Source organism: Nyctibius grandis, chromosome W (genome assembly GCF_013368605.1).
Source record: "Nyctibius grandis isolate bNycGra1 chromosome W, bNycGra1.pri, whole genome shotgun sequence".
NCBI classification, from domain to species: domain Eukaryota; kingdom Metazoa; phylum Chordata; class Aves; order Nyctibiiformes; family Nyctibiidae; genus Nyctibius; species Nyctibius grandis.
In genome coordinates this window covers 13,323,463-13,349,001 of record NC_090694.1, presented here as the reverse complement: position 1 = coordinate 13,349,001, position 25,539 = coordinate 13,323,463, and the positions used below count along the sequence as shown (strand labels likewise).

The 25,539-nt window shown below is 45.4% G+C and overlaps 1 protein-coding gene across 1 annotated transcript in view; it reads left to right on the top strand.

Moving 5' to 3' along the window:
* The window catches only part of LOC137675764 (zinc finger SWIM domain-containing protein 6), a 230,512-nt gene that overhangs the window by 121,929 nt on the left and 83,044 nt on the right, over window positions 1-25,539 (top strand). The window contains exon 2 of the mRNA XM_068421977.1: window positions 23,004-23,360. Within this exon, the coding sequence (XP_068278078.1) occupies window positions 23,004-23,360 (357 nt within the window). The remainder of the gene's footprint in view (window positions 1-23,003; window positions 23,361-25,539) is intronic.

The following is a 25,539-nucleotide window of genomic DNA, read 5'->3' as shown; positions in this document are numbered from 1 at the left end:
TCCACAACCTCTCTGGGCAGCCTGTTCCAGTGTTCAGTCACCCTCACCGTAAAGAAGTTTTTCCTCAAATTTAAGTGGAACCTCCTGTGCTCCAGCTTGCACCCATTGCCCCTTGTCCTGTCAAGGGATGTCACTGAGAAGAGCCTGGCTCCATCCTCTTGACACTTGCCCTTTACATATTTATAAACATTAATGAGGTCACCCCTCAGTCTCCTCTTCTCTAAGCTAAAGAGACCCAGCTCCCTCAGCCTCTCCTCATAAGGGAGATGTTCCACTCCCTTAATCATCTTCGTGGCTCTGCGCTGGACTCTCTCTAGCAGTTCCCTGTCCTTCTTGAACTGAGGGGCCCAGAACTGGACACAATACTCCAGATGCAGCCTCACCAGGGCAGAGTAGAGGGGGAGGAGAACCTCTCTTGACCTGCTGACCACACCCCTTCTAATACACCCCAGGATGCCATTGGCCTTCTTGGCCACAAGGGCACACTGCTGGCTCATGGTCATCCTGTTGTCCACTAGGACCCCCAGGTCTCTTTCCCCTACACTGGTCTCCAACAGGTCTGCCCCCAACTTGTACTGGTACATGGGGTTGTTCTTGCCCAGATGCAGGACTCTACACTTGCCCTTGTTATATTCCATTAAATTTCTCCCCGCCCAACTCTCCAGCCTGTCCAGGTCTCTCTGAATGGCTGCGCAGCCTTCCGGCATCTCAGCCACTCCTCCCAGTTTTGTGTCATCAGCGAACTTGCTGACAGCGCACTCTAATCCCTCATCCAAGTCATTAATGAATATATTGAATAGAACTGGTCCCAGTACCGACCCTTGAGGGACTCCGCTAGACACAGACCTCCAACTGGACTCTGTCCCGCTGACCACTACTCTCTGGCTTCTTTCCTTCAGCCAGTTCACAATCCACCTCACTACCCGATCATCCAGACCACACTTCCCCAGTTTAGCTGCGAGGATGCTGTGGGAGACCGTGTCAAACGCTTTACTGAAATCGAGATAGACCACATCCACAGCTTTACCATCATCTATCCACCGGGTAACATCCTCATAAAAGGCTATCAAGTTGGTTGAGCAAGACTTCCCGTTGGTGAAGCCATGCTGAGTGCCCCTAATGATCCCCCTATCCTTGATGTGCCTAGAGACAGCACCAAGAACAAGTTGCTCCATCACCTTTCCGGGGATGGAGGTGAGGCTGACTGGTCTATAGTTACCCGGGTCCTCCTTCCTGCCCTTTTTGAAGACTGGAGTGACATTCGCTTTCCTCCAGTCCTCAGGCACCTCTCCCATTGCCCATGACTTAGCAAAGATGATGGAGAGTGGCCTAGCAATGACTTCCGCCAGCTCCCTCAGCACCCGCGGGTGCATCCCATCAGGGCCCATGGATTTATGGACATCCAGATTGCTTAATTGGTCCCTGACCCAGCCCTCATCAACCAAGACAGATTCCTCCTCTATCCTGACTTCTTCTGAGGCCGCAGGGGTCCAGGGCTCCTCAGGACAGCCTCCAACAGTATAGACAGAGGCAAAGAAGGCATTCAGTAACTCCGCCTTCTTTTTATCCTCTGTCTCCAGGACCCCCACCTCATTCATCAGTGGGCCTACATTGCCTCTAGTGTTGGCTTTACCTGCAATGTATTTGAAGAAGCCCTTTCTGTTGTCCTTGACCTCTCTTGCAAGGTTTAATTCCAAGGAGGCCTTAGCTTTCCTAGTTGCCTCCCTACATCCTCTGACAACAGACTTATATTCCTCCCAAGTGGCCAGCCCCTCCTTCCACGATCTGTACACCTTCTTCTTCCACTTGAGTTTGCCCAGCAGTTCCCTGTTCAACCATGCAGGTCTCCTGCTACCCTTCCTTGACTTCCTACCTGTTGGGATGCTCTGATCTTGAGCTCGGAAGAAGCAGTCCTTGAACGCTAACCAACTATCTTGGGCCCCCTTACCTTCTAGTACCCTGTCCCATGGGATTTCCCCTAGCAATTGCTTGAAAAGGCCAAAGTTGGCCCTCCTGAAGTCCAGGGTTGTGATTCTGCTAGCTATTCTGTTCCTGCCACATGAGATCCTGAACTCTACCATCTCATGGTCGCTACAACCAAGGCTGCCCTCAACCTTCACCTCTTCAACCAGACCCTCCTTGTTAGTGAGGATCAGATCCAGCAGCGCTCCTCTGGATCTGAGATCTGAATGTCACCTCAAGGTGTGTTCCATCTTTCTTGGGCTGGTCTCGTGGGAGGGCATCTTCTCTGGATGGATGCAATGCGGGTCCACGCAGGTGGCAAGTAGCATCTACTCTCCACCTCGGACAACCTGTCAAACAATCTATTATATAAATTCTCAGATTACTTCATCATTTTTTCTAAAGCTGAGACACAACCCTGTACAGGAGGGGAGAGACGGTCTTCATATTGCTGCATTTCGGTGGCCACATCACCTACAGTTAGTCTCTCTCTCTCTCTCTCTCTCTCTTTTTTCTCCCCAGACCAATATTGACAATGTGTGGGCATACGTTGATGGGGCACTCTGCACCAACTTGCGCAACATAGGTCGGCTGCATGGCATTTCATCAGGGTCTACAGTTGTCTGTGGGTCACTATAAATCATCTCTCTCACAGCTCATTCTCTCAGGAACTTAATACCTTTTTCCATGTTGGTCCATTTACTTGGGTGGCACATGATATCATCCTTAAAGGGATATCTGGTCTTTACAGCTGACAGGAGTTGCCTCCAGAGGCTAAGAGTATCTGCCTTTCTCCTAAGTGCCTTATCAATGCCCCCTTCTTTGGCCAGGGGTCCCAACTGCTTGGCTTCTATACCCTCCAAGTCCAAGCTATTGGCCCCATTATCCCAGCACTGGAGCAACCAGGTGATAATTGGCTCACCTTCATGGCGGCTAAAATCTGTCCGTATGTTTCTTAGCTCCTTCAGGGATAGGGAGTGGACCGTTACCCCTGCGTCTGAGTCTTCATCCTGCGATGGACCTGACTGAGAAGGACCTTCTCCCTCACCTCCATCCTCGCTGTTCTCCACTACATGAACAGATTTTCTTTTGTGTTTTCTCCTGGTTACAGGGGCGACTGACACTGACACCGGTGGAGTAGGGATGTCCATGGCTGCTGTCACCGAGGTTTGTGCAGTTGCTGTGGCTTTTGCTGGAGCTGGAGTAGTGGCAGTGCCTGTTGTGAGGGTTGGCGTGGCTGTGGTGCTTGTTGGGGAGGCAGCACACTTTGTAGGAGTTGAGGTGGCTTCACAGCACCTGCACCAATATTTAATTCTACACCACCCCTGAAAAACGTTTGAGAGAACCAGTAATAGGAGCATGCTATTACGGTGGTCCCAAGAACATACAAAATTCCCAAAACCTGGTGAAGTCAGCTTGGCAGGAAAAGGAAAAGTATCATTCCCCAAGGTGAAATTACAAGTGTAGTGATTAACAATGGTCGACAGGAGGCGCTCGAAGTGCCCTGCTAAAGCCACTGCTATTGACTCCTGTTCCCCACTGCCTGTCAGTGCTGCATAGATAAGCCATCGGGGTGATAATGGCCCGCTTTAGCACGGAGTACATAGACAGTAAAACGCATAACAAGACAAGGCCTTTCACCCAGCTCCCAGCCCTGACAAACTGCACCGGTAAACAACGCCTACGGTATGTAAGACAATATCAGGGCACTTAACTCAGGACAAAACTGCATGAAAACATGATAAAGAATTGTGCTCAGGGACAAGGATATCAGCATATTGCAGACTGTTTTAAATTCCAACCCCTCGAGACTCTCAAAGCAAGAAATCTGGTACACTAAGCCGAGCCTGCCGGGTTCCCCCCCCACCGGAGCCGGAATGCAAATTATTCAGGGGACCGATCTGCTGGAGCTGCTCCTCTTGTGCCCCACGTGTGGCGCCAATAAGGGCAGTTAAACGGAGGGCAGACGCTCTATGTTAACCTTCTTCCCCAGAGGGGAAAAGGAAAAGAGAAAAGGGAGAGAGACTTACAGGTTGGAAAGTTAAAACAGTTTTAATAAGCAATAACAAGGAAAGGAAAGAGTATAATAAATAATGAACTAAATACAAAACCAGTACTGAGCTCCCCCCCCCCCCGATGATGATCACGTCACCGCTGACGCTGCAGGGCAGGCGCTGGGCAGTCCCGAAGCACACGCAGCAGCAGGCGGGAACCGGGTTCAGGAGCCACAGCAGGAGCACAGGCAGTGTCCTCCCAGGATGTCGGCCATAGCGGAAGAGAGCGCGACCCTCGTGGTCCCTCAGCTTTATACTGAGGGTGACGTGGGTGGGATGGAATACCCTGATGGTCAGTTCGGGTCACCTGTCCTGTCTGCTCCTCCCCACAGTTGCGGGACTCTACAGCCCCTTCCTCTGTGGGACAAAGAGACCCAACAAGTGAGGAGAAGGAACACGCCTCCACACAATCCAATGTGAATCAAAGTGAAGACGCTTTATTAAGCATAAGCTGTCCCTTTTATACATTTTGTACTTTCCCTGGCTGTAAGCATGTGCATTGCTACTGGTTAATATTACTAAACATACTCTTCTTTGATGTGTTGATTGGTCACTGCTCTGCCACTGGTCTTTTCTTAATTGGCTCCATCAGTTCTTGTTTCTTCTCCTCTGTGTTTGGCTCCCACCGGCTACTCCCTCAATTCTTGTTTGCTCAGCTACTGTTTTTCCTCATCTCTCCAAGGTCGGCTTGTTGACACTAGCTACATGAATCTTGTCATGCAGCTAAGCCCTCACTCCATGCTCTCATACTTCTGGCTCATTACATGACCATTCTCCTCCAAAAACCCCTCTACAATTCCCCCTTTCTTTTCTTGAGCCAGAAAGGCCGTGTTTATCATCCGCTGCAGGGCCCTTTGCAAGCAGGAGAATAAACACAGTAATACAAGCATGATAATACAAATCACGAACAATCCCATCAATAGCATTTTAATCAATCCGACCAGCCATCCAGGAACCCATGCTGTTCCCGTATTTTCTGCGTGGTATCCATGAGCTCTTTGATCTGCTTATGAATTGACTTGGAGTGATCATTCAGATCCATGCAACACATCCCATCAAAATCCTGACATCCATGACCGTGCACTAATAATAAAAAGTCTATAGCAGCTCTATTTTGTAAGGTAGCATGTCGGATACTATCTACATCATTGGCTAATGTTCCTAAAATTCTAGAAGTTTAGTTAGCTCTTTTTGCAACCTAGCAAGCTAAATTTCACAATTGTGTTAACCCTTGGTCAGCATTGTTACATTCTATCCCTATGTTAGTGACACTTCTTTTTTACCTGGCCTTATGTAGGTTAGTATGGTTAGTATGACTTTTCACATAGGCATTAGTAGACTTAATTTACCTATGGTACACGGACCTCCCAGTTTCTTACTGGGCAACTTTGGCCAAGCCCTATCCCCACAAATTAGGAATAAACCCTTTGGTAATTTTTGCTTTCAGATCCCTTTAAGGGGACCCCCACTAGACATGTATGAAAGGGTTGTTCAGGCTGAGCTAAGGAGGCACAAAACTGTGTTGGGTTCAGGCTCCGCATCAGAGTCACCCAAACGTTGTGACTCCCCTTCCACGGTGTCAGTGGAAGGACTATCAGTTGATGACCTTTTGTCAGGTCCAGGATCCAAAGCAGGCTTAACACAGAAAAAACAACCCCTTGCTTCATCATGACTGCGCCTTTTGCTCCCTTTTCTATACCTCCCACGCAAACCTTTTTTCACACTTCCCGCAGTCAGGGCACTGGATCTCTCGAGAGGTCAGTGTTCCGAGGCAGATCCTGAGTTGGCTCCTGTAGTTCAGGTTGTTTTTGTAGCCACGGCTTCACCCACTTAGCTGGTACCCATTTGGCTCCTGTATCTGTAACGACACATGCATACCCTCGACCCAACGTTATTAATTTCATTGGACCTTCCCACACACCAGTCACCCCATTTTTTACCATCACTTTGGCTTGTTCCTGTTCTTTCTGAAAAGCCTCCATACCTCCCTTTAACCCTGCACCATGTTTTACCGCTGGAGGTACAGAGTAGTCCTGTGGCAAGCGTAAAAAGTTTAGTACATAAAGCGCTTTACATAACCTGTCAGGAGGAGATAGCCCTGGCTCTCCCCCTTTTTGTTTTTGTAAAAGGTGTTTCAGAGTTTGATTCATGCGCTCCACAATAGCTTGTCCCGTTGGTGAATGTGGGACGCCCGTTACATGTGTTATACCCCACAGTTGGAAAAAGTCCTGTGTGGCGCGTGCCACATAGCCTGGGCCATTGTCCGTTTTAATCGTCTGTGGAATGCCCAGGGCCGCAATAGCAGAACGCCTGTGTTGTTGAATGTGTTTGCTGGATTCGCCTGTTTGCGCTGTAGCTATAATCAAAGAAGAAAAAGTGTCAATTGTTACATGAACATATTTTAACCTGCCAAATTCAGCAATGTGAGTTACATCTGTTTGCCAAATGTCCAAGGCCTGCAGTCCTCGAGGATTGGTTCCTTGTATCGGCGTAGGTTGCGGCAGTTGCTGACAATCAGGACACATGGCCACGATATTCCGAGCATCACTGTGTGAGAAATGAAATTGTCATCGCAGTGCCCGATGTCACAGAATCACAGAATCACAGAATCACAGAATGTTAGGGATTGGAAGGGACCTCGAAAGATCATCTAGTCCAATCCCCCTGCCAGAGCAGGATTGCCTAGACCATATCACACAGGAACGCGTCCAGGCGGGTTTTGAATGTCTCCAGAGAAGGAGACTCCACAACCTCTCTGGGCAGCCTGTTCCAGTGTTCGGTCACCCTCACCGTAAAGAAGTTTTTCCTCATATTTATGTGGAACCTCCTGTGTTCCAGCTTGCACCCATTGCCCCTTGTCCTGTCAAGGGATGTCACTGAGAAGAGCCTGGCTCCATCCTCATGACACTTGCCCTTTACATATTTATAAACATTAATGAGGTCACCCCTCAGTCTCCTCTTCTCCAAGCTAAAGAGACCCAGCTCCCTCAGCCTCTCCTCATAAGGGAGATGTTCCACTCCCTTAATCATCTTCGTGGCTCTGCGCTGGACTCTCTCTAGCAGTTCCCTGTCCTTCTTGAACTGAGGGGCCCAGAACTGGACACAATATTCCAGATGCGGCCTCACCAGGGCAGAGTAGAGGGGGTGGAGAACCTCTCTTGACCTGCTAACCACACCCCTTCTAATACACCCCAGGATGCCATTGGTCTTCTTGGCCACAAGGGCACACTGCTGGCTCATGGCCATCCTGTTGTCCACTAGGACCCCCAGGTCTCTTTCCCCTACACTGGTCTCCAACAGGTCTGCCCCCAACTTGTACTGGTACATGGGGTTGTTCTTGCCCAGATGCAGGACTCTACACTTGCCCTTGTTATATTCCATTAAATTTCTCCCCGCCCAACTCTCCAGCCTGGCCAGGTCTCTCTGAATGGCTGCGCAGCCTTCCATTGTGTCAGCCACTCCTCCCAGTTTTGTGTCATCAGCGAACTTGCTGACAGTGCACTCTATTCCCTCATCCAAGTCATTAATGAATATATTGACTAGTACTGGTCCCAGTACCGACCCTTGAGGGACTCAATGTCCTTGATGAAAAAACTCATGTGACATACGTGCCTGCTGTTTAATGTCCGGCACCTGTACAGTCATTGCAGTAGAATTTGTGGGGTCAGAAACCAAAGAGTCCACTCGAGCATTGCCTTCTGCAATAAACCCAGGCAAATTAGTATGATTTCTTACATGTAAAACATAAAACAATGCAGTTCAGATTTAAATTTCTTGCCACAGAACTCGCAGCAATTCAAAAACACACTGATTACATGTATGCTCTATAACAGATCTATCCAATTGCTTTACAATGCCAGCTACATATGCTGAATCAGTAATCAAATTAAAGGGAGTGAGGAAATTTTTAAATACTTCTAATACAGCTCGTAATTCTACCACCTGAGGTGAACCCTTTTGTTGTACTACCATAGATTCCCACTTGCCGTCAGAATACCAGACAAGGCCCACCTTGACTCTTTTCCCAGATCCATCTGTAAAAATGGTAATTCCATCCACAGGAGTGTCTGCGCACCACACTCCTGTGGCAATTGGAAGTTCCACACTCAATTTTGTAACAGGATGGGAGGGCAAGTGGTAAACAGCCTGTCCCGAGAAATTCTCCATGGCTGTTTGCAAAGCAAAGCTATTGGCCATACACCACTCAAAGTATTGAGCTGCAATAGGAACGGTTAGTGATGCAGGATCTCTAGCCACAAGCTCCCGACATCGCATCCGTCCTTTGATGATAATCTGTGCCAATAGCTCTGCAATCATGGGGACAGTTTTCTTTGTTCTTGAAGGTAGAAACAACCAATTCCAATACATGTAACAAATCTGATTATTCTGAATCCCATTGACCAATTATTGCATACGGAATTTGCCTATCAAACAAAGTGATAATTTGTATTTCCTGATTCAAATCAATACGATGTACAAATTTGGAATGTAGCCTGCTTTCTACTTCTGTAATCAGTTGCTGTACCTCTGCGCTTTAGTGTGTCCCTTCTTTCCACATCCAAAACATTGCATCTCCTGAGTCTTATGTTCCACAGTACCCACTTTTGCACAAACCTTTATCATAGCATTCAAATCTGGTTTTCCAGGTAAAGCTTCAATGATCTTTTGACAATCAGCATTAGCATTATCCCTAGGTAATTGCGTAACTAGAGTATCTCGTAAACCAACATCAAAAAGTTGCTTTTCAACTGCTTCTTGTAGCCTCTCAACAAAGGATAAAAAGAGCTCCTTGGGTCCTTGTCTTACAGTAGTATATAATTGCATTCATACCCAGCGTGCTTTTTTTTTTTTTTTTTGTTATTGAACGGATAAAAACAGCCCCTCCACAACGTGTAGCGGATCCCGCCAGTGCTCCTTCCACTGGCCCAGTAATCCCATGGGATGATAGTTGGCAATGGCTACATATAAACTTACTGGTGTCTCTAAATCCACACAATGTACCTTTTTCTGTTGCATACCATTGACATATTGTGGGACTGTTTTTCATGCCTTGCGGTAATACCGTCCACTGATATCGTTGACAGGGCGCCATGTTGTTCCTACTAGGTACTGAAAAAGCAAATTAGCATTTGTCAATTTCATGTGAGAGATAGTGAAAAAACAATCTTTCAGATCAATAACCAAAACGTATAGTCTGCATCAATAACTCCTGGTAAAACAAATAGACCTTGCAAGGTTACACTAGGATGTCCGAGTAATAGTGCACTTAGCCCATTTCTAGTGGGTCCCACGGCATTCATTGGTACCTTATGCACTCTGCTATTCTCTATTGTGATTGCGGTTGCTGTGGTAACATCCAGCCTGGCTCTCCCTGCGGTTTGGGCTGCGAGTTGACTGCTTAGGCCTGGAACTGGTTGGGAAGATTCATTTGTGTCAGCACACGGTTCCCTCCCACGTTCTTTCTCCAGTTTCCCTGCGCTCTGCAGCTGCTTGTTATCAGCTGACCTTGAGCATTATACTTAGACCTGCACTGCTTCACAAGATGCCCCAGCTTCCCACAGCAATGACACATCAAAACAGTTATCTCTCCAACTCAGCTTCGACTTCTTAAGGCAGTTTTTCTTAAAGTGACCTTCTTGCCCGCATGTATAACAACAATGAACTACCTTAACTGCTGCTGCAAAAGTTTTTGCTAAATGCTCCATCTGAAATGTGGTGGTTCCCACTTTCCCACAAGCATCCATTAGTTTGGTTAAGGTGGGGTTACGATTTGCCATCCCTGCAATAACTTTCCTGCAGTCCTCGTTTGCGTTGTCCTTCGCTAACTAACAACAACGCTGCTTTAGCAGCCCCGTTTTGTATTTGTTTGTCTAAGGCAAATCACTCCCCAACTGAATGGCTCCCATTCGGGTGGGCTGCTTCCGTCCCCTCAATATACTGAGCAAGCCAATACCCCGTCACCCATAGCAGACGCGGCCCCGAAATCACCGTTCGCAAGTGCGTGCTCTCTTAATTTTCTCCAGAACCTGGCCGGGTCCAGGCCAGACACAGTAACCTGGACTGGCTGCAGCGCGAATAACTCCTCCACGCTACTGCCTCACTTTCCCGACCCTCAGTTTCTGCAGCAATTATGTCCCGCTTCCACCTCTTCAGAAAGGTCTATTAAGGGTGGCTCAGTCTCAGATTTGGGTAACAGGACAGTAGAAGGATCAATGTTCCGCTGCTGTTCCCTGGGCGGTGGGGGGGGCTCTGGCGGCACGGAGGGTGAAGCGGGGGGGGGCTCTGGCGACGCGGAGGGCGGGGGGGGAGGGGAGCTCTGGCGGTGCGGTGGGGGGGAGCTCTGGCGGCGCGGAGGGCGAAGTCACTGTGAAAGGAGCTGTAGCCGCCTCAGCCGCCGCCTTTGCCTCTCTATCCTCCTTCAATTGCTCCAGTGAGTCTATAACTAATCTCCATGTCGTCAAACGACACAGTGGCGATCTTGTCCCCCCTTGAGGCAGCCTCAAACAGAGAAGTTCCAGCACTTTGCCACGTACTAACTTCGAAAGCAGTCTGCGCTGTAGCTGGCAAATTATTCTTTTTACACCATTATTTACAATTATTTACACCAATTATTTACATCAATAGTCTCTGGAGCAAATGCTCATCGTATTTTACCCCTCTCTTAGAGAGGATATGTAGGAGAAGCCTTACTATCGCACTTTCTTCTTTACAAATATTTTGGCCCATCTCCTTTTTCCCCTGGCTGCTCACCTCACTGAGTGTCCCATTGCAACGTTCTTTTCTTTTCTTGCGAGTCGTCCTCCGTCTCGCTCCGGTCTTCAGTCCCGCTGAGCCATACTCCAGCCGGTGTACCTCCTTCTGGGCTATTCCCCGAACTTGCCGTCGATCAGCGTCTCATCGGGGTCACCATCTGAGGAGAAGGAACACGCCTCCACACAATCCAATGTGAATCAAAGTGAAGACGCTTTATTAAGCATAAGCTGTCCCTTTTATACATTTTGTACTTTCCCTGGCTGTAAGCATGTGCATTGCTACTGGTTAATATTACTAAACATACTCTTCTTTGATGTGTTGATTGGTCACTGCTCTGCCACTGGTCTTTTCTTAATTGGCTCCATCAGTTCTTGTTTCTTCTCCTCCTTGTTCGGCTCCCACCGTCTACTCCCTCAATTCTTGTTTGCTCAGCTACTGTTTTTCCTCATCTCTCCAAGGTCGGCTTGTTGACACTAGCTACATGAATCTTGTCACGCAGCTAGGCCCTCACTCCATACTCTCGTACTTCTGGCTCATTACATGACCATTCTCCTCCAAAAACCCCTCTACAAACAAGGACCCTAGTTCCCACGGCAACAGGCCGTGTAGTCAACTTCAGAAAAGTAGTCACTTACAAGAAACTTAACTGAAAAGTCCATCCTAGTCCAAACCAGGACACTGCCTTTATCTTGACCCACGAGTTTTTTTCCATCTTATTTTCTCCCCCTTCCCATCCTACTGAGGAGGGGAGTGATAGAGTGGTTTGGTGGGCATCTGGCATCCAGCCAAGGTCAACCCACTACAAGCATCATCTGCATTTCTCCAGTGCTTTTTGATTTGTAGTATCTGTAGGAGCAGACTAGAAGAGTACAGGCTTGGTTTTGGTCGACTTCATGAAATTTTGAAAACTTTTTCTCTTGAGGCTATTTCAAAGTATGCTCTTTGAAGTGACAGTTGCTGCACAGATCCTTGTAATCAACATGTTATTGCAATGCTAACTGACATTAAAAATAATAAGGAAAAGGATTCACAAGTTTTGACATACTTGCTCCTACCTGACTGGAATTATATGGTGGTTTTAATAGGAGTTTATTACAACTTTATTAGCTGCGAAATTGATAATGTAAAAGTACATCTGGCTTTTCGTGCTGATAACTGCACAAACTAACAGAATAATTCCTCTGTGTTCAGAAGTAACTTCTGTGGGTAACTGTACTAATACTTTTTCTTTTCCATGCATTGATGTTGCAACAAATAACAGTTACAGGAAAGTGACAAAGCAGCATTTTTATGAACAGATTTGTGCAAGTTGGGTTTTTTCTTTGCTCACTGCTATCTTCCTTGTTTTGCAATAAAGCAATGAGATACTTTTCACATCGACAGGTGGAAACATGAAGAAAACTTTGACTTCACTTGCCTGTGTAAGGATCTGTTGTCTGATTTTTTTTTTTTTTTTTGCTGCCTTCAAAATAACAGCTGTTTTTTTACTAGTGAGTTACAATTGTATTTACTATGAACTAGTGCCTAGCAACATCTAGGCAGTGCTTTTGCTGCTACAGATTACTCAGTATACACTCTGTGACAATCTAGTTGATTTTTAGGTGAGCAGTGTCTGTTTAAGATACTGTTGAGCATCTGAGTTTGTGAGTCTTGCCCTGGCTGGAAGGGAATTGTTACATTTGGTATGATATTTGAGCTCTTGTGGATGCTGAGTCTGAAACGTTTCTGACTGTGAAAGATCACAGAGGTTCTTTTTGGCTGAAAGGTTTGGACAAGTCTTAAGTTTTTACAGTGAATGTGTCTTGTTCGCCATAAATACAAATTTCCCATTTGAATGGAGCATTACAAAACAATCCCCAGTGAATTCTGGGTGATCCGTTTTGGCAGGTGAGGACATTTCCCAGAGAGGTGCACGTGCTACCTTGGACTCCTTCCACTGCCCCACCTCTTTGAAACAACTTAGTTGGTACTGGCTTTGCCAGCTGCTGTTGTGCAGGCTCCTGGAGCTGAGCTGGTGGTGCTATTGTTTGGGAATTACTGCCTAAAATTAGAGTCCTTTTAACCAGCAAGACCTGCATGTGGCAGGGAACATGATCTGTAGTTTGTCTTCCTGACTCCATCTACTGGGAGGAGGAAATGATGCAACACAGCCAAACAGATTTCTGAGAGCTGGAGAAAGCAGATGACCAGGTATGAACTTTTGCTCAAACTGTACATGTTTGGAATAATTGGACTTCAACTTGATTGTTTTTGAAGAATATTTGTGATTTTGAGAATGTTTTGTAAGCTTGTAAGGTTTTCATTGCAATGCAATTTTTAGTTTAGATTATGCTTGTTGTAAAGGGCAGATAAAAACCACAAGTGCTTTCAGAGGTTGGCAGTGGAAGGCCTAATGTTTAGAGAACTTGGTCCCAAATACTTATGGTTGTCTAGTTTAAAAGCACATAGGCTTTATTTATTTTAAAACCCCCAACACTTATAAATAAGTGTATTTGTGTTATGAGTAGAGATGTATTTTATTAAACCCAGGACTAACAGGACAAGCAGTATTGTGTTAACGATTGCAAGTCAGTGCAAAGCATGCTTGTGTCAGGGTTTAACCCCAGCCGGCAACTAAACACCACACAGCTGCTCGCTCACTCCCCCCACAATGGAATGGGGGAGAGAATCAGAAGAGTAAAAGTGAGAAAACTCATGGGTTGATATAAAGACAGTTTAATAGGTAAAGCAAAAGCCACGTGCATAAGCAAAGCAAAACAAGGAATTCATTCACTCCTTCCCATTGGCAGGCAGGTGTTCAGCCATCTTCAGGAAAGCAGGGCTCCATCACATGTAATGGTTACTTGGGAAGACAAACACCATCACTCCAAACATCCCCCACTTCCTTCTTCTTCCCCCAGCTTTATATGCTGAGCATGACGTCATATGGTAAGGAATATCCCTTTGGTCAGTTGGGGTCAGCTGTCCCAGCTGTGTCCCCTCCCAACTTCTTGTGCACCCCCAGCCTACTCACTGGCAGGGTGGTGTGAGGAGCAGAAAAGGCCTTGACTCTGTGTAAGCACTGCTCAGCAGTAATGAAAACATCCCTGTGTTATCAACACTGTTTCCAGCACAAATCCAAAACATAGCCCCATACTAGCTACTATGAGGAAAATTAATACTACCCCAGCCAAAACCAGCAAATTCTCCACCCCTTATGCCATACCATTTACGTCATGATCAGGTCCCACACTATCTAATACATCCTCATTAACCACCACTCCCCTTCCCATCCTTTGATATAATACACAGATATCATTCCCATAGTCTATGGACCACCCCTGTGAAATATCTGTAAAATGTCCACAAAATATCCACTGAGTTCATTTGGTCCATGACTTTGGGCTCCATCTGTTATGGTGGTCACTCAGGACAGGAGAGGTGGTGTGTTGCATGGAGTTACTGGGCATCAAAGCCAGCTCAGGTTGGGTCACTGCTGCACTTGTACTGCTTCTTGTAAGGCTTTTCCATTGGTTCAGTTGGTTCCTGCTATAGTAATTCCTATAACATTGTCACCATTTAAGGATGGGTGGGCAGTTAAATGGATGGCAGATGCTCTCTGTTAACCTTCTCCTTCCCCAGAGGGGAAAAAGAAAAGAGAAAAGGGAGAGAGACTTACAGGTTGGAAAGTTAAAACAGTTTTAATAAACAATAACAAGGAAAAAGAAAGAGTATAATAAATAATGAACTAAATACAAAACCAGTACTGAGCTCCCCCCCCCCCCGATGATGATCACGTCACCACTGATGCTGCAGGGCAGGTGCTGGGCAGTCCCAGAGCACATGCGGCAGCAGGCGGGAACCGGGTTCAGGAGCCACAGCAGGAGCACAGGCAGGGTCCTCCCAGGATGTCGGCCATAGGGAAGACAGCACGACCCTCGTGGTCCCTCAGCTTTAAACTGAGTATATCACATGGGTGGGATGGAATACCCTGTTGGTCAGTTCGGGTCACCTGTCCTGTCCGCCCCTCCCTGCAGGTGCGACACTCTACAGTCCCTTCCTCTGTGGGACAGAGACCCAACAGGGACCCTAGTTCCCACGGCAACAGGCATGTGTAGTCAACTTCAGAAAAGTAGTCACTTAAAAGAAACTTAACTGAAAAGTCTGTCCTAGTCCAAACCAGGACAAACATGCAACTCAAATCATGGGTTACAATTTAAAGGTATATCCATTACAGTCTCCACCCCTGGTCCCTTTGGGCCAGGTTATAGGGTTTAACATTGCAATGAACTCCTCCCATTGCCCCTGCTCTGGCTTGGACTTATCCACAGACTGCGGTCCCTTAGGGTTGTACCTGCTCCAAGTGGAGCCTTATCAATGAGCCACAGTCTCTTTAGGGGTGTACCTGCTGCAGCATAGACTTATCCACAGCCACAGTCGCTTTGAGGTGCACCTGTTGCAGCATGGCCTTCTCCATGGGCCACAATGCCTTCAGAAGTAAACCTGCTCCAACATGACCTTACCCATGGCTGCAGTCCCTCCAGGGGCGTACCTGCTCTGTTATGGGCTTATCCATAGCCACACACTTTGAGGTGCTCCAGCATGACCTCATGCACGGCCACTGATGCTTCAAGGTGTACCTGCTGCAGCATGGACTTATCCACAGCCACAAATGCTTCGAGGTGTACCTTCTCCAGCATGGACTTATCCTTGGTCCACAGTCCCATCAGAGGTATACCTGCTGTGGCACAGACATAACCACAGCCACAGACGCTTCGAGATGTACCTGCTCTGGCATGGGCTTATCCACGGCCACAGACGCTTCAGGGTGTCCTGCTCCCGTGTGGACTCATCCACAGGTCACAGTCCCTTTGACTCGAGTTCACACTGGAGTTCCAGCCTGTCCAGTACAGCAGCACAGAAACAGCAGTGATGCCCGGGCCATCTGCCAGCCCAGGCACATGGCCACTGCTGTTATCAAAATGTTCCCAGGCACAGCAGAGTAAGATGATAAGCAGTACAGCAAGCAGCGAAAGCAAAAAGCAGCCACTAATGACCACTAGACTCTAATATACAGTAAGGCAGGCAAGCCCCATGGCAAGCACAGGAGCCTGTCAATGAAGAGCTAAACAGCAACAACAGCTATAAATTTGATCTAGCAAATTCCAATCAAACCTGTCTTTATCTCGAACTCTTCACGCCCAACGTTGGGTGCCAAAAAGGACTGTTGTGGTTTAACCCCAGCTGCCAACTAAGCACTACACAGCGGCTTGCTCACTGTGCCCTGGTGGGATGGGAGAGAGAATCGGAGGAGTAAAAGTGAGAAAACTCGTGGGTTCAGATAAAGACGGTTTGATAGGTAAGGCAAAACCTGTGCATGCAAGCAAAGCAAAACAAGGAATTCATTCACTACTTCATTCATAGGGCAACAAGAAAAGCTTCTATAGGTATGTCAGTGATAAAAGGAAGACTAGGGAAAATGTGGGCCCTCTCCAGAAGGAAATGGGAGACCTGGTTACCTGGGATATGAAGAAGGCTGAGGTACTCGACGACTTCTTTGCCTCATTCTTCACTGGCAAGTGCTCTAGCCACACTGCCCAAGTCGCAGAAGGCAAAGGCAGGGACTGGAAGGATGAAGAACCGCCCACTGTAGGGGAAGATCAGATTCCAGACCATCTAAGGAACCTGAAGGTGCACAAGTCCATGAGACCTGATGAGGTGCATCCACAGGTCCAGAGGGAATTGGCGGATGAAGTTGTTAAGCTGCTATCCATAATTTTTGAGAAGTCATGGCAGTCTGGTGAAGTTCCCACTGACTGGAAAAGGGGAAACATAACCCCCATTTTCAAGAAGGGAAAAAAGGAAGACCTGGGGAACTACAGGCCAGTCAGTCTCACCTACGTGCCTGGCAAGATCATGGAGCAGATCCTCCTGGAAACTATACTGAGGCACACAGAAATCAAGGAGGTGATTGGTGACAGCCAACATGGCTTCACCAAGGGCAAATCATGCCTGACAAATTTGGTGGCCTTCTACGACGGGGTTACAGCGTTGGTGGATAAGGGAAGAGCAACTGACGTCATCTACCTGGACTTGTGCAAAGCATTTGACACTGTCCCGCACGACATCCTTGTCTCTAAAGTGGAGAGACATGGACTTGATGGACGGACCACTCGGTGGATAAGGAATTGGCCGGATGGTCGCACTCAAAGAGTTGCGGTCAATGACTTGATGTCCAAGTGGAGACCAGTGACAAGTGGCGTTCCTCAGGGGTCGGTATTGGGACTGGTCCTGTTTAACATCTTTGTCAGCGACATGGACAGTGGGATTGAATGCGCCCTCAGCAAGTTTACTGACAACACCAAGCTGTGTGGTGCAGTCAACACGCTGGAGGGAAGGGATGCCATCCAGAGGGACCTTGACAGGCTTGAGAGGTGGGCCAGTGCAAACTGTATGAAGTTCAACAGGGCCAAGTGCAAGGTCTTGCATGTGGGTCAGGGCAATCCCAAGCACAAATACAGGCTGGGTGGAGAATGGATTGAGAGCAGCACTGAGGAGAAGGACTTGGGGGTGATGGTTGATGAGAAGCTCAACTTGAGTCAGCAATGTGCGCTTGCAGCCCAGAAGGCCAACTGTATCACAGAATCACACAGAATCACAGAATCAACCAGGTTGGAAGAGACCTCAGGGATCATCGAGTCCAACCGTTGCCCTGACACCACCATGTCAACTAGACCATGGCACTAAGTGCCATGTCCAGTCTTTTCTTAAACACATCCAGAGATGGTGACTCCACCACCTCCCTGGGCAGCCCATTCCAATGTCTCATAACCCTTTCTGTAAAGAAATTCTTCCTAATGTCCAACCTGAACCTCCCCTGGCGAAGCTTGAGGCTGTGCCCTCTTGTCCTATCGCTAGTTGCCCGGGAGAAGAGGCCAACTCCCACTTCACTACAACCTCCCTTCAGGTAGTTGTAGACTGCAATAAGGTCACCTCGGAGCCTCCTCTTCTCCAGGCTAAACAACCCCAGCTCTCTCAGCCGTTCCTCGTAGGTCAGACCCTCCAGACCCTTCACCAGCTTGGTCGCCCTCCTCTGGACTCGCTCCAACACCTCAACATCTTTCTTGAAGTGCGGGGCCCAGAACTGAACACAGTACTCAAGGTGCAGCCTCACCAGTGCTGAGTAGAGAGGGACGATCACTTCCCTAGACCGGCTGGCTACACTGTTCCTAATAGAGGCCAGGATGCCATTGGCCTTCTTGGCCACCTGGGATGGTATCCTGGGATGCATCAAAAGCAGCATGGCCAGCAGGTCGAGGGAGGTGATTCTGCCCCTCTACTCCACTCTCGTGAGACCCCACCTGGAGTACTGCATCCAGCTCTGGGGCCCTCAACATAAGAAGGACATGGAGCTGTTGGAATGAGTCCAGAGGAGGGCCACAAAGATGATCAGAGGGCTGGAGCACCTCTCCTATGAAGAGAGGCTGAGAGAGTTGGGGCTGTTCAGCCTGGAGAAGAGAAGACTCCAGGGAGACCTTCTAGCAGCCTTCCAGTACCTGAAGGGGGCCTACAGGAAAGCTGGAGAGGGACTTTTTACAAGGACATGTAGTGACAGGATGAGGGGGAATGGTTTTAAACTGAAAGAGGGTAGATTTCGATTAGATATTAGGAAGAAATTCTTTCCTGTGAGGGTGGTGAGACACTGGAACAGGTGGCCCAGAGAAGTTGTGGATGCCCCCTCCCTGGCAGTGTTCAGGGCCAGGTTGGATGGGGCTCTGAGCAACCTGGTCTAGTGGAAGGTGTCCCTGCCCATGGCAGGGGTTTTGGAACTAGATGATCTTTAAGGTCCCTTCCAACCCAAACCATTCTATGATTCTATGAAAACTTAGAAGGATTTCTTATATTATAGAAATTTTTACATAATTGATGTAGAAGTTCTCATGAGTTAGGAAGATAAGGATCAATAGAGATGAAGTAGAATGAAGAATAGAATAATTAATATAAGTCTATATGAATAAACACAGGTGGGTTTCATCCCCCATGAATAATGTTCTCAGAGCCCCTTTGTATAATCCTGACCCATGACTGAACAAATCATCAGTCATAGGTTAATGAGTAGCTAGCAGGACTAGGCCTAGAAATATTAAATTTCTGATGATTTTAGTAAAGGGGATGTATGGTTAACCTTTTCTTTACTCTGAATGAATATAGAACACTTAGAAATAAAAAAATAGTAGAGAGAAGGTTCTAAATAAACTCTAGTTGTTTAGGTTAATGTTTAGGAGACACTGGCAGCGGGAACCAGACCCTGGTCAACCTGGATCAAGACGGGACGCTGATCACAGCAAGAACATTAAGGACGCTGATCGCAGCAGGAACATTAAGGATGGGGTGTTGACCGGAGCCCAAGTGGAACCAGAAGGGGGGGATCGGCTGACTGGTGGAGAAGAATTGACTTTTGTGGACACCTAACAATTGAAGAAAGAGGAATTGAAATAGTTAGTAGAATTTTAACAGAAGCTTATGAAAAGTTTATGATGTAATTGCTTATTAGTTTCTATATAAACTGATAGTGAATTTGAGTCAGGTACCATTCACTGTGGTGGTGGTCCAACTCTGAGTTGTTTTAATAAAATCAGCAAACCTAGAGACCCGGACTCTGCCAATTTTCTTTAACATCTTAAGTGTATATACTTGTGCTGGCAAATACTACATTGTAGTAATGTGAATTTTCATTCAGCAGGCAGCTTTACAGTCCCAGAATGTTTTTACTTAATGGATTGGATGATGTCAAACAGATTTTGGCAACAATTACTTTGTACAATTCAGTGACTTAATGCTTTCCTCCTGATGGCACTTTGGCACAGTTTCCTTCCAAAAGTACAGCAGCTGAAAAAACTAGTTTTGGCTGTTAAATCATTTTTGTGGTATGTTTGTTTCTGAGGTGAATGTTCAACAGAAACATCATTTTGCAGAAGAGCTTCATTTGATATGTTGTCTTAATGCTCTAACTGCTTTTTTTAAATGCTTTTTTGCAGAATGCAAAGCCTCTGTGTGTTGAAAATGTCAGCAGAGCTTGAATTACTGGTCACATGCTGGTTTGAAAACAGTAAAACATTTCAAAGTGCAGCAGCTGAAGGGCAAAGGTGAAACATGCCTGCTCTATAAATAGTAATGAACACATGCTTTTCTGCCTGCAAATCCTTTGTTGTCTTTAGATAATAATGAACAAGCTTTTTATTTTAAAAGTTGAAACACTAGAGTTCTTGGGGGTTTTTTTTGAATGGATAAATGCTTCCAGCAAAGGTTTGTAACTTTGAATAAAAGAGGAATTTTCCCTTTGAAGGGAAATACATATTTGGAATGAGGGCTTGCAGCTTTTAGCTGAAGAGACTTTTTCTTCTCCTTTGGATCTTAGTGAAATGTCATTATCTTTGAGTCCCCATGCAGGTGATTCCTTTTGTCTTCTTCCAGAAGCATGTAACATCTCTCTCCTTAGCAAGCTCTAAATTACTGCTGGTGAAAGCTTTCTAGCAAAGCACAGTGCGTCATTTTTTTTACCTGCTACAAGCTTTTGATATTTTGTTTGGAGAATATTAGATGGCTAGGTTAAAAAAGATTAAGGCTATGTCTGCGGGAGGGGAACAACCCTCCCTGTTGAGTACTCTGCAGTGTTGTGAGCTAGTGGAGAAGGCAGTGTTTGATGTCTGGTAGGTTAAATTATAACAGCCCTAGTAGGGCTTCTGAGCTGAAATTTTGTGAACTGTTTTGTTGCATGTTGAAACCTTTTTAAAGGTCATATTTGCTAACAACAATTTCTTTCTTTAAATACACAAACAGAAAAAGAAGAAAAAAATAGTTCTTCATAATTACCAGGCATAGTACATCATTGCACCATAGTTAATACAGAGCTTCTACATTTTAAGCTGCCAGGGCAGCTGATCTTTTTGTTTAAACCCTCTATAACTTAAGGGTGGGTTAGGTAACTTGACTGTATTAGTGTTGTCATTGTTTAGATCAGGATCTGTGTTTATAAATGTTGCTGATTGTAACATGAATTCTCAAAACATCTCAGTGGAGAGAGAGGAGGAGCCAGGAGCTGCATTTGTGTCTGAACGCAAGTAGGGACTTACAGGCAGGTTTGCTGTTAACTCTAAATATTTCTGGAGACACTTGTCTGTCTAGGAAAATTTTAACCTTTTGACTGCTTGAATTATATGCTGACAAATTAAAAGTGATAATATGGTTGGAGTAGCTGGTTAGGCACTTTTTTTTTAAGTGGTTTAATAGAAAATCTTTCATTGGGACTTTTTCTATCAGAATTAATAGGAGTTTAGCTACTTATTGAGAGCAGGAAGGAGTGGGATCAGGCCCTTTCAGTGTTCAAGTGTTAGGCTTTTTCTCAGCTCATAGATGAGACTTTTATCTATGCTTCATAGGAAAGTGATATTAAAAAAAAAAAATAATCTCCCGTACAATTTCTTTGAGACCACCAATCCAACTCTCACTTACTGGGAATTAACCTGAAATGGAACTGGCTAAGTTTTAACAAAGCCTCTTTTTTTGAGAGGGCACTTATGGGAGCATGCCATGACTACTTAAAAACCAAAGGGAAAGGCAGACAAAGGAGCTCATGATTCAAGGGGCAATTCCCCTCCCCTTCTCTGTATAAGTGTTGAGTGGAGCCAAGAGCAAGAATACCATGTACACCCGGGCTTCTTCGTCCTCCTCTCCTTCCTCTCTGTGCACTTTACAGCTTACTGCCTCTTCAGCTTCAACTCTAACTACTTTAACTGGTAAACATCCTCTTGCAAAATCAGGGTTAGTGTGTGTATGACCTTCTTCAGGGGTAGAGTATCAGAGTACTGCAGTTGAATGTAATCCAAACAGTGATGCTGACTGCACAACCTGCTCTGAAATGTACAGCATAAACAAATGGAAAACATGAGAGATTTTCCTATTCATTTCCTGTAGCTTAAAGACCTTTTTAAAAATAATTGGAGGTACAACATTTTGGACTAGAGCTATGTATATATTTCTTTTTTTTTTCCACCAAATTTTCATGTGATACTACTTCCTACAACACACTTTTCTTATATTTCAAGAACACTAAATCAGTTTTGGACTTTGAGGGAGTGTGGTTTTATATTATTTCCGTTATAAATAGTTAACGTATAACACCTTACTTGTAGTATCCATTCCAGATTTTTATATGCATGGTCTGTTCAAGTTTAATACTGATACAGCATATGAAATTTGTTTGTATTGCTCTGTATCGATACCTCTGACTTAATGTTTGAGCCATAAATCAATGTCATGTTTACATAAAATCCAAAAGAAACACCCAAATTCTGCAGTGATAAAGTATTGAGAGCCAAACCTGGGTCTTCATGTTGGGAAAACAGAGATGGGTTTAGGTCTGATCTTCAGAGAATAGAGTTTGAGACCTTGGTTCAACAGGGTGCTTTGTCAAGTAGTGGCTGAAGTGAATATCTTTCTTATGGTATACCATACCTTCTTACAACATAAGAAAGCCTAGCTCTTTTGCCTTGTGCTTTATCATGTCGAGTGGAAATGCAGACTTCTGAAACACTGTGTGTATGTCTCATTCAGTATTATAAATCTGATACCCTGTGTATTGGTAACTGCAGCAGTTTCCATCTCCAAAGAGCTATACAAACATAGCTGCCCTACCAGATTGCTTGAGTTGAAGGTGAGCTTTAGCATCAGCTCAGTGGTGGGAGAGGTGAAAGCAAAGATATTAAGGGACTTGTGTCAGTGAATCAGTGGCAGAGTTGAGATTAGGACCTGGGTTCATGCCACTAGAGTGTACTACATCCTTCTTACTTACTGAGAGAATGGTTAAATTTGCTGGTAGGTGCAGGCTCCCTGATGTGGGGTTTGGAAAATTGCTGCCAGACTGCTGAGCTACTGGGAGTTTCACATTGGTCTTAATCAGATGCAACTCTGCTTCTGCAGCTATCATTTACCAAATAAATGTTTTTCTTACTATCAAACTTTTATGAGTGTTGTGATGGAATAGCAAAGAGGGCTTTTTACCTCCTTTTGATTTTATTGGAGGTGAAAAGGGTACATACAAAAGAAAGGGTTCATCGTATTTGAAATTAAAGCAAGTTCTTTAAGATATATAATTTCTCAGACAGAGATGATGACTTTTACTTGATTAATGAAAGGTTATTGATAATGAGATATGGTATTTTACTTAATAATGTAATCTTTCTTTTCCCTTCACAGGTTTCCACTTGAGTGGCACAGTGACAGAGCCTGCAATGCAATCGGAGCCAGAAACTGTTTGCAATGTAGCTATCAGCTTTGATCGTTGCAAGATTACCTCAGTGACCTGTAGCTGTGGAAACAAGGACATATTTTACTGTGCCCATGTTGTGGCACTCTCTTTATACCGGATCCGCAAGCCAGATCAGGTCAAACTGCATCTTCCCATTTCAGAGACACTCTTTCAAATGAACAGAGACCAACTACAAAAATTTGTACAGTATCTGATCACAGTGCACCACACAGAAGTTTTGCCAACTGCTCAAAAATTAGCAGATGAAATTCTTTCTCAGAATTCAGAAATCAATCAAGTCCATGGTAAGTTTGATACTTGTTCTTCCTTTTGTTTCATTCCCTCTTTGGTTTTGAGCTTTTTTTGTGGCATTCAGGAGCGTGACCTCCTGAGGTCCCTTCCAACCTGAATTATTTTGTGATTGTATGGTGTTTACTAAAGAGGATTCTGTTATTGAACCTTTGCTTTAAGATGTTTAGGAAGTAATACTTTTTGGAAAAGAGAAAAGACACATTTGTTGGATACAGAGTAGGTGGAACAAAAGAAGGGAGTCTTTCTGATTACGGGGCTCATCTGTAGCCTAGCCCCTCTCCTTAGGGTCTGGTGACCCTGGCAGGTGGTGCTGCAAGAAGGTGAATTTTAGGAGCAGTGCTGCTCTTTGGCTTTGAGGGCTATAGGGATGTGGCCAGAGGCAAGGCGATTGCTCTAGTTGTTGTGGGACGTAATGAGAATCAGAATCAGAATCAACCAGGTTGGAAGAGACCTCAGGGATCATCGAGTCCAACCGTTGCCCTGACACCACCCTGTCAACTAGACCATGGCACTAAGTGCCATGTCCAGTCTTTTCTTAAACACATCCAGAGATGGTGACTCCACCACCTCCTTGGGCAGCCCATTCCAATGTCTAATAACCCTTTCTGAGAAGAAATTCTTCCTAATGTCCAACCTGAACCTCCCCTGGCGAAGCTTGAGGCGAGAAGGTGGTTTGCAGAGCTGCCTGGTGGCAGTGGAAAGGGAAGCTAAAGCAGATGCAGGACATTAAGCAATAGAGGAAGATGCTCAGATGATGTAAGCTGAAGGCATGTATTGCATGAGAATTGGTAATAGCCTGAACGTAAGGAATTAAGGGGAAGGAAGAATTATGGTGAGCATGCAAGTGGTGCAGAGAAGACTAAAACAGTGAAGGGTGATTAGAAAGGGGAAGGCAAGGGTGGGAAAGGACAGACATATGATGGCTATATTAGCTATACCATGGCTAATGGAAGAGGAGAAATGACAGAAAGGGTGTTGCAAAGAGTGCTTAAACTTCATCAACATTGACTGTAATTATACTAATCACAGGCATGTTGATCTTTGTCAGCTATTTCCTTATTGTCAAAATATCTCTTACTCACTAGTATTTAAAGTCTTTTTAGAGAGATTTAATGCTTATATCACAGCCCAAATAGCAAAAAGAACAGGAAACAAAAAACTAAGTTGTTAAACAGTTATGAAATTTCACAAAGCGTTTGAGGAGGGTGGTTTAAAAAATATCCACAAAACTAAAATGTTTGTGTTTTACATGTTGCTGTGTCTCTGTTTAGCCCATGTCCAGGGGCTAAACTATAGCCAGCTGTTCTATCACCCACTGACCCCTTCCCAGCCAAGAAGGGGAATCGGAACAAGGAAAGGAGACCCATGGGTTGAAATGGGAACAGATTTAATAAAATAACAAAACTATTATTAATACTAACGCTAATAATAAGTACACAGAGTTGCACTGAGCCCAATGAATGCTGGATGTCAACCACTGCGCAAGTCACAACAAACAGGAGAGTAGGCCTCAGGAGCAGAATTACAAGCAAACCCCTCCAGGGATGTCAACCATTGGGGAGGAGCCCCATCCTTAGCAAACTTCCCAATTTATAGTGAGCGTGACATTTATAGTATGGAATACACCTGTTTGCCAGCCTGGGTCAGCTGCCCTGGCTTTCACTCCTCCTAGCTTAAGCACCTGGCTTACTCAAAAGCTGCTAAAGGCCTTGATCACCATGGAAACCCACATATCATGGCTGACCACGAACTAAAACAAAGTGTCTTATCACCTTTGTTCCTGCCATATCAGGTGCTGCAGTCTTCTCAAAAATGCAGCTTTTCTGAACAGAAAACTGATTCTATGATTCCATCCCAGTAAAACCAAGACATGCTGTTTTCCTAGTAAATGACATTGCAGAATGTCTTTATTGACTGTTGGTATTTCTTAATAAAATACCAAAAACTGAAGTAGAAAATCCAGGCAGCACAAGAAAATAAGCTGCTATTACCAAAGAAAGTTGGGTTACAAAAGAGGTTCTATAGTCTCCTGATTTTCCTCTCAGACTCCCATGAAACCATGGTCTGAATTTTTTTTTAAGATATGTTTATGATGTTAAAAATTCCAGGATTCTTTTAAGGAAAAAGTTAGTTCCTCTGATTATATAGCAAGCGAGTGTTCTTCTGAGATTT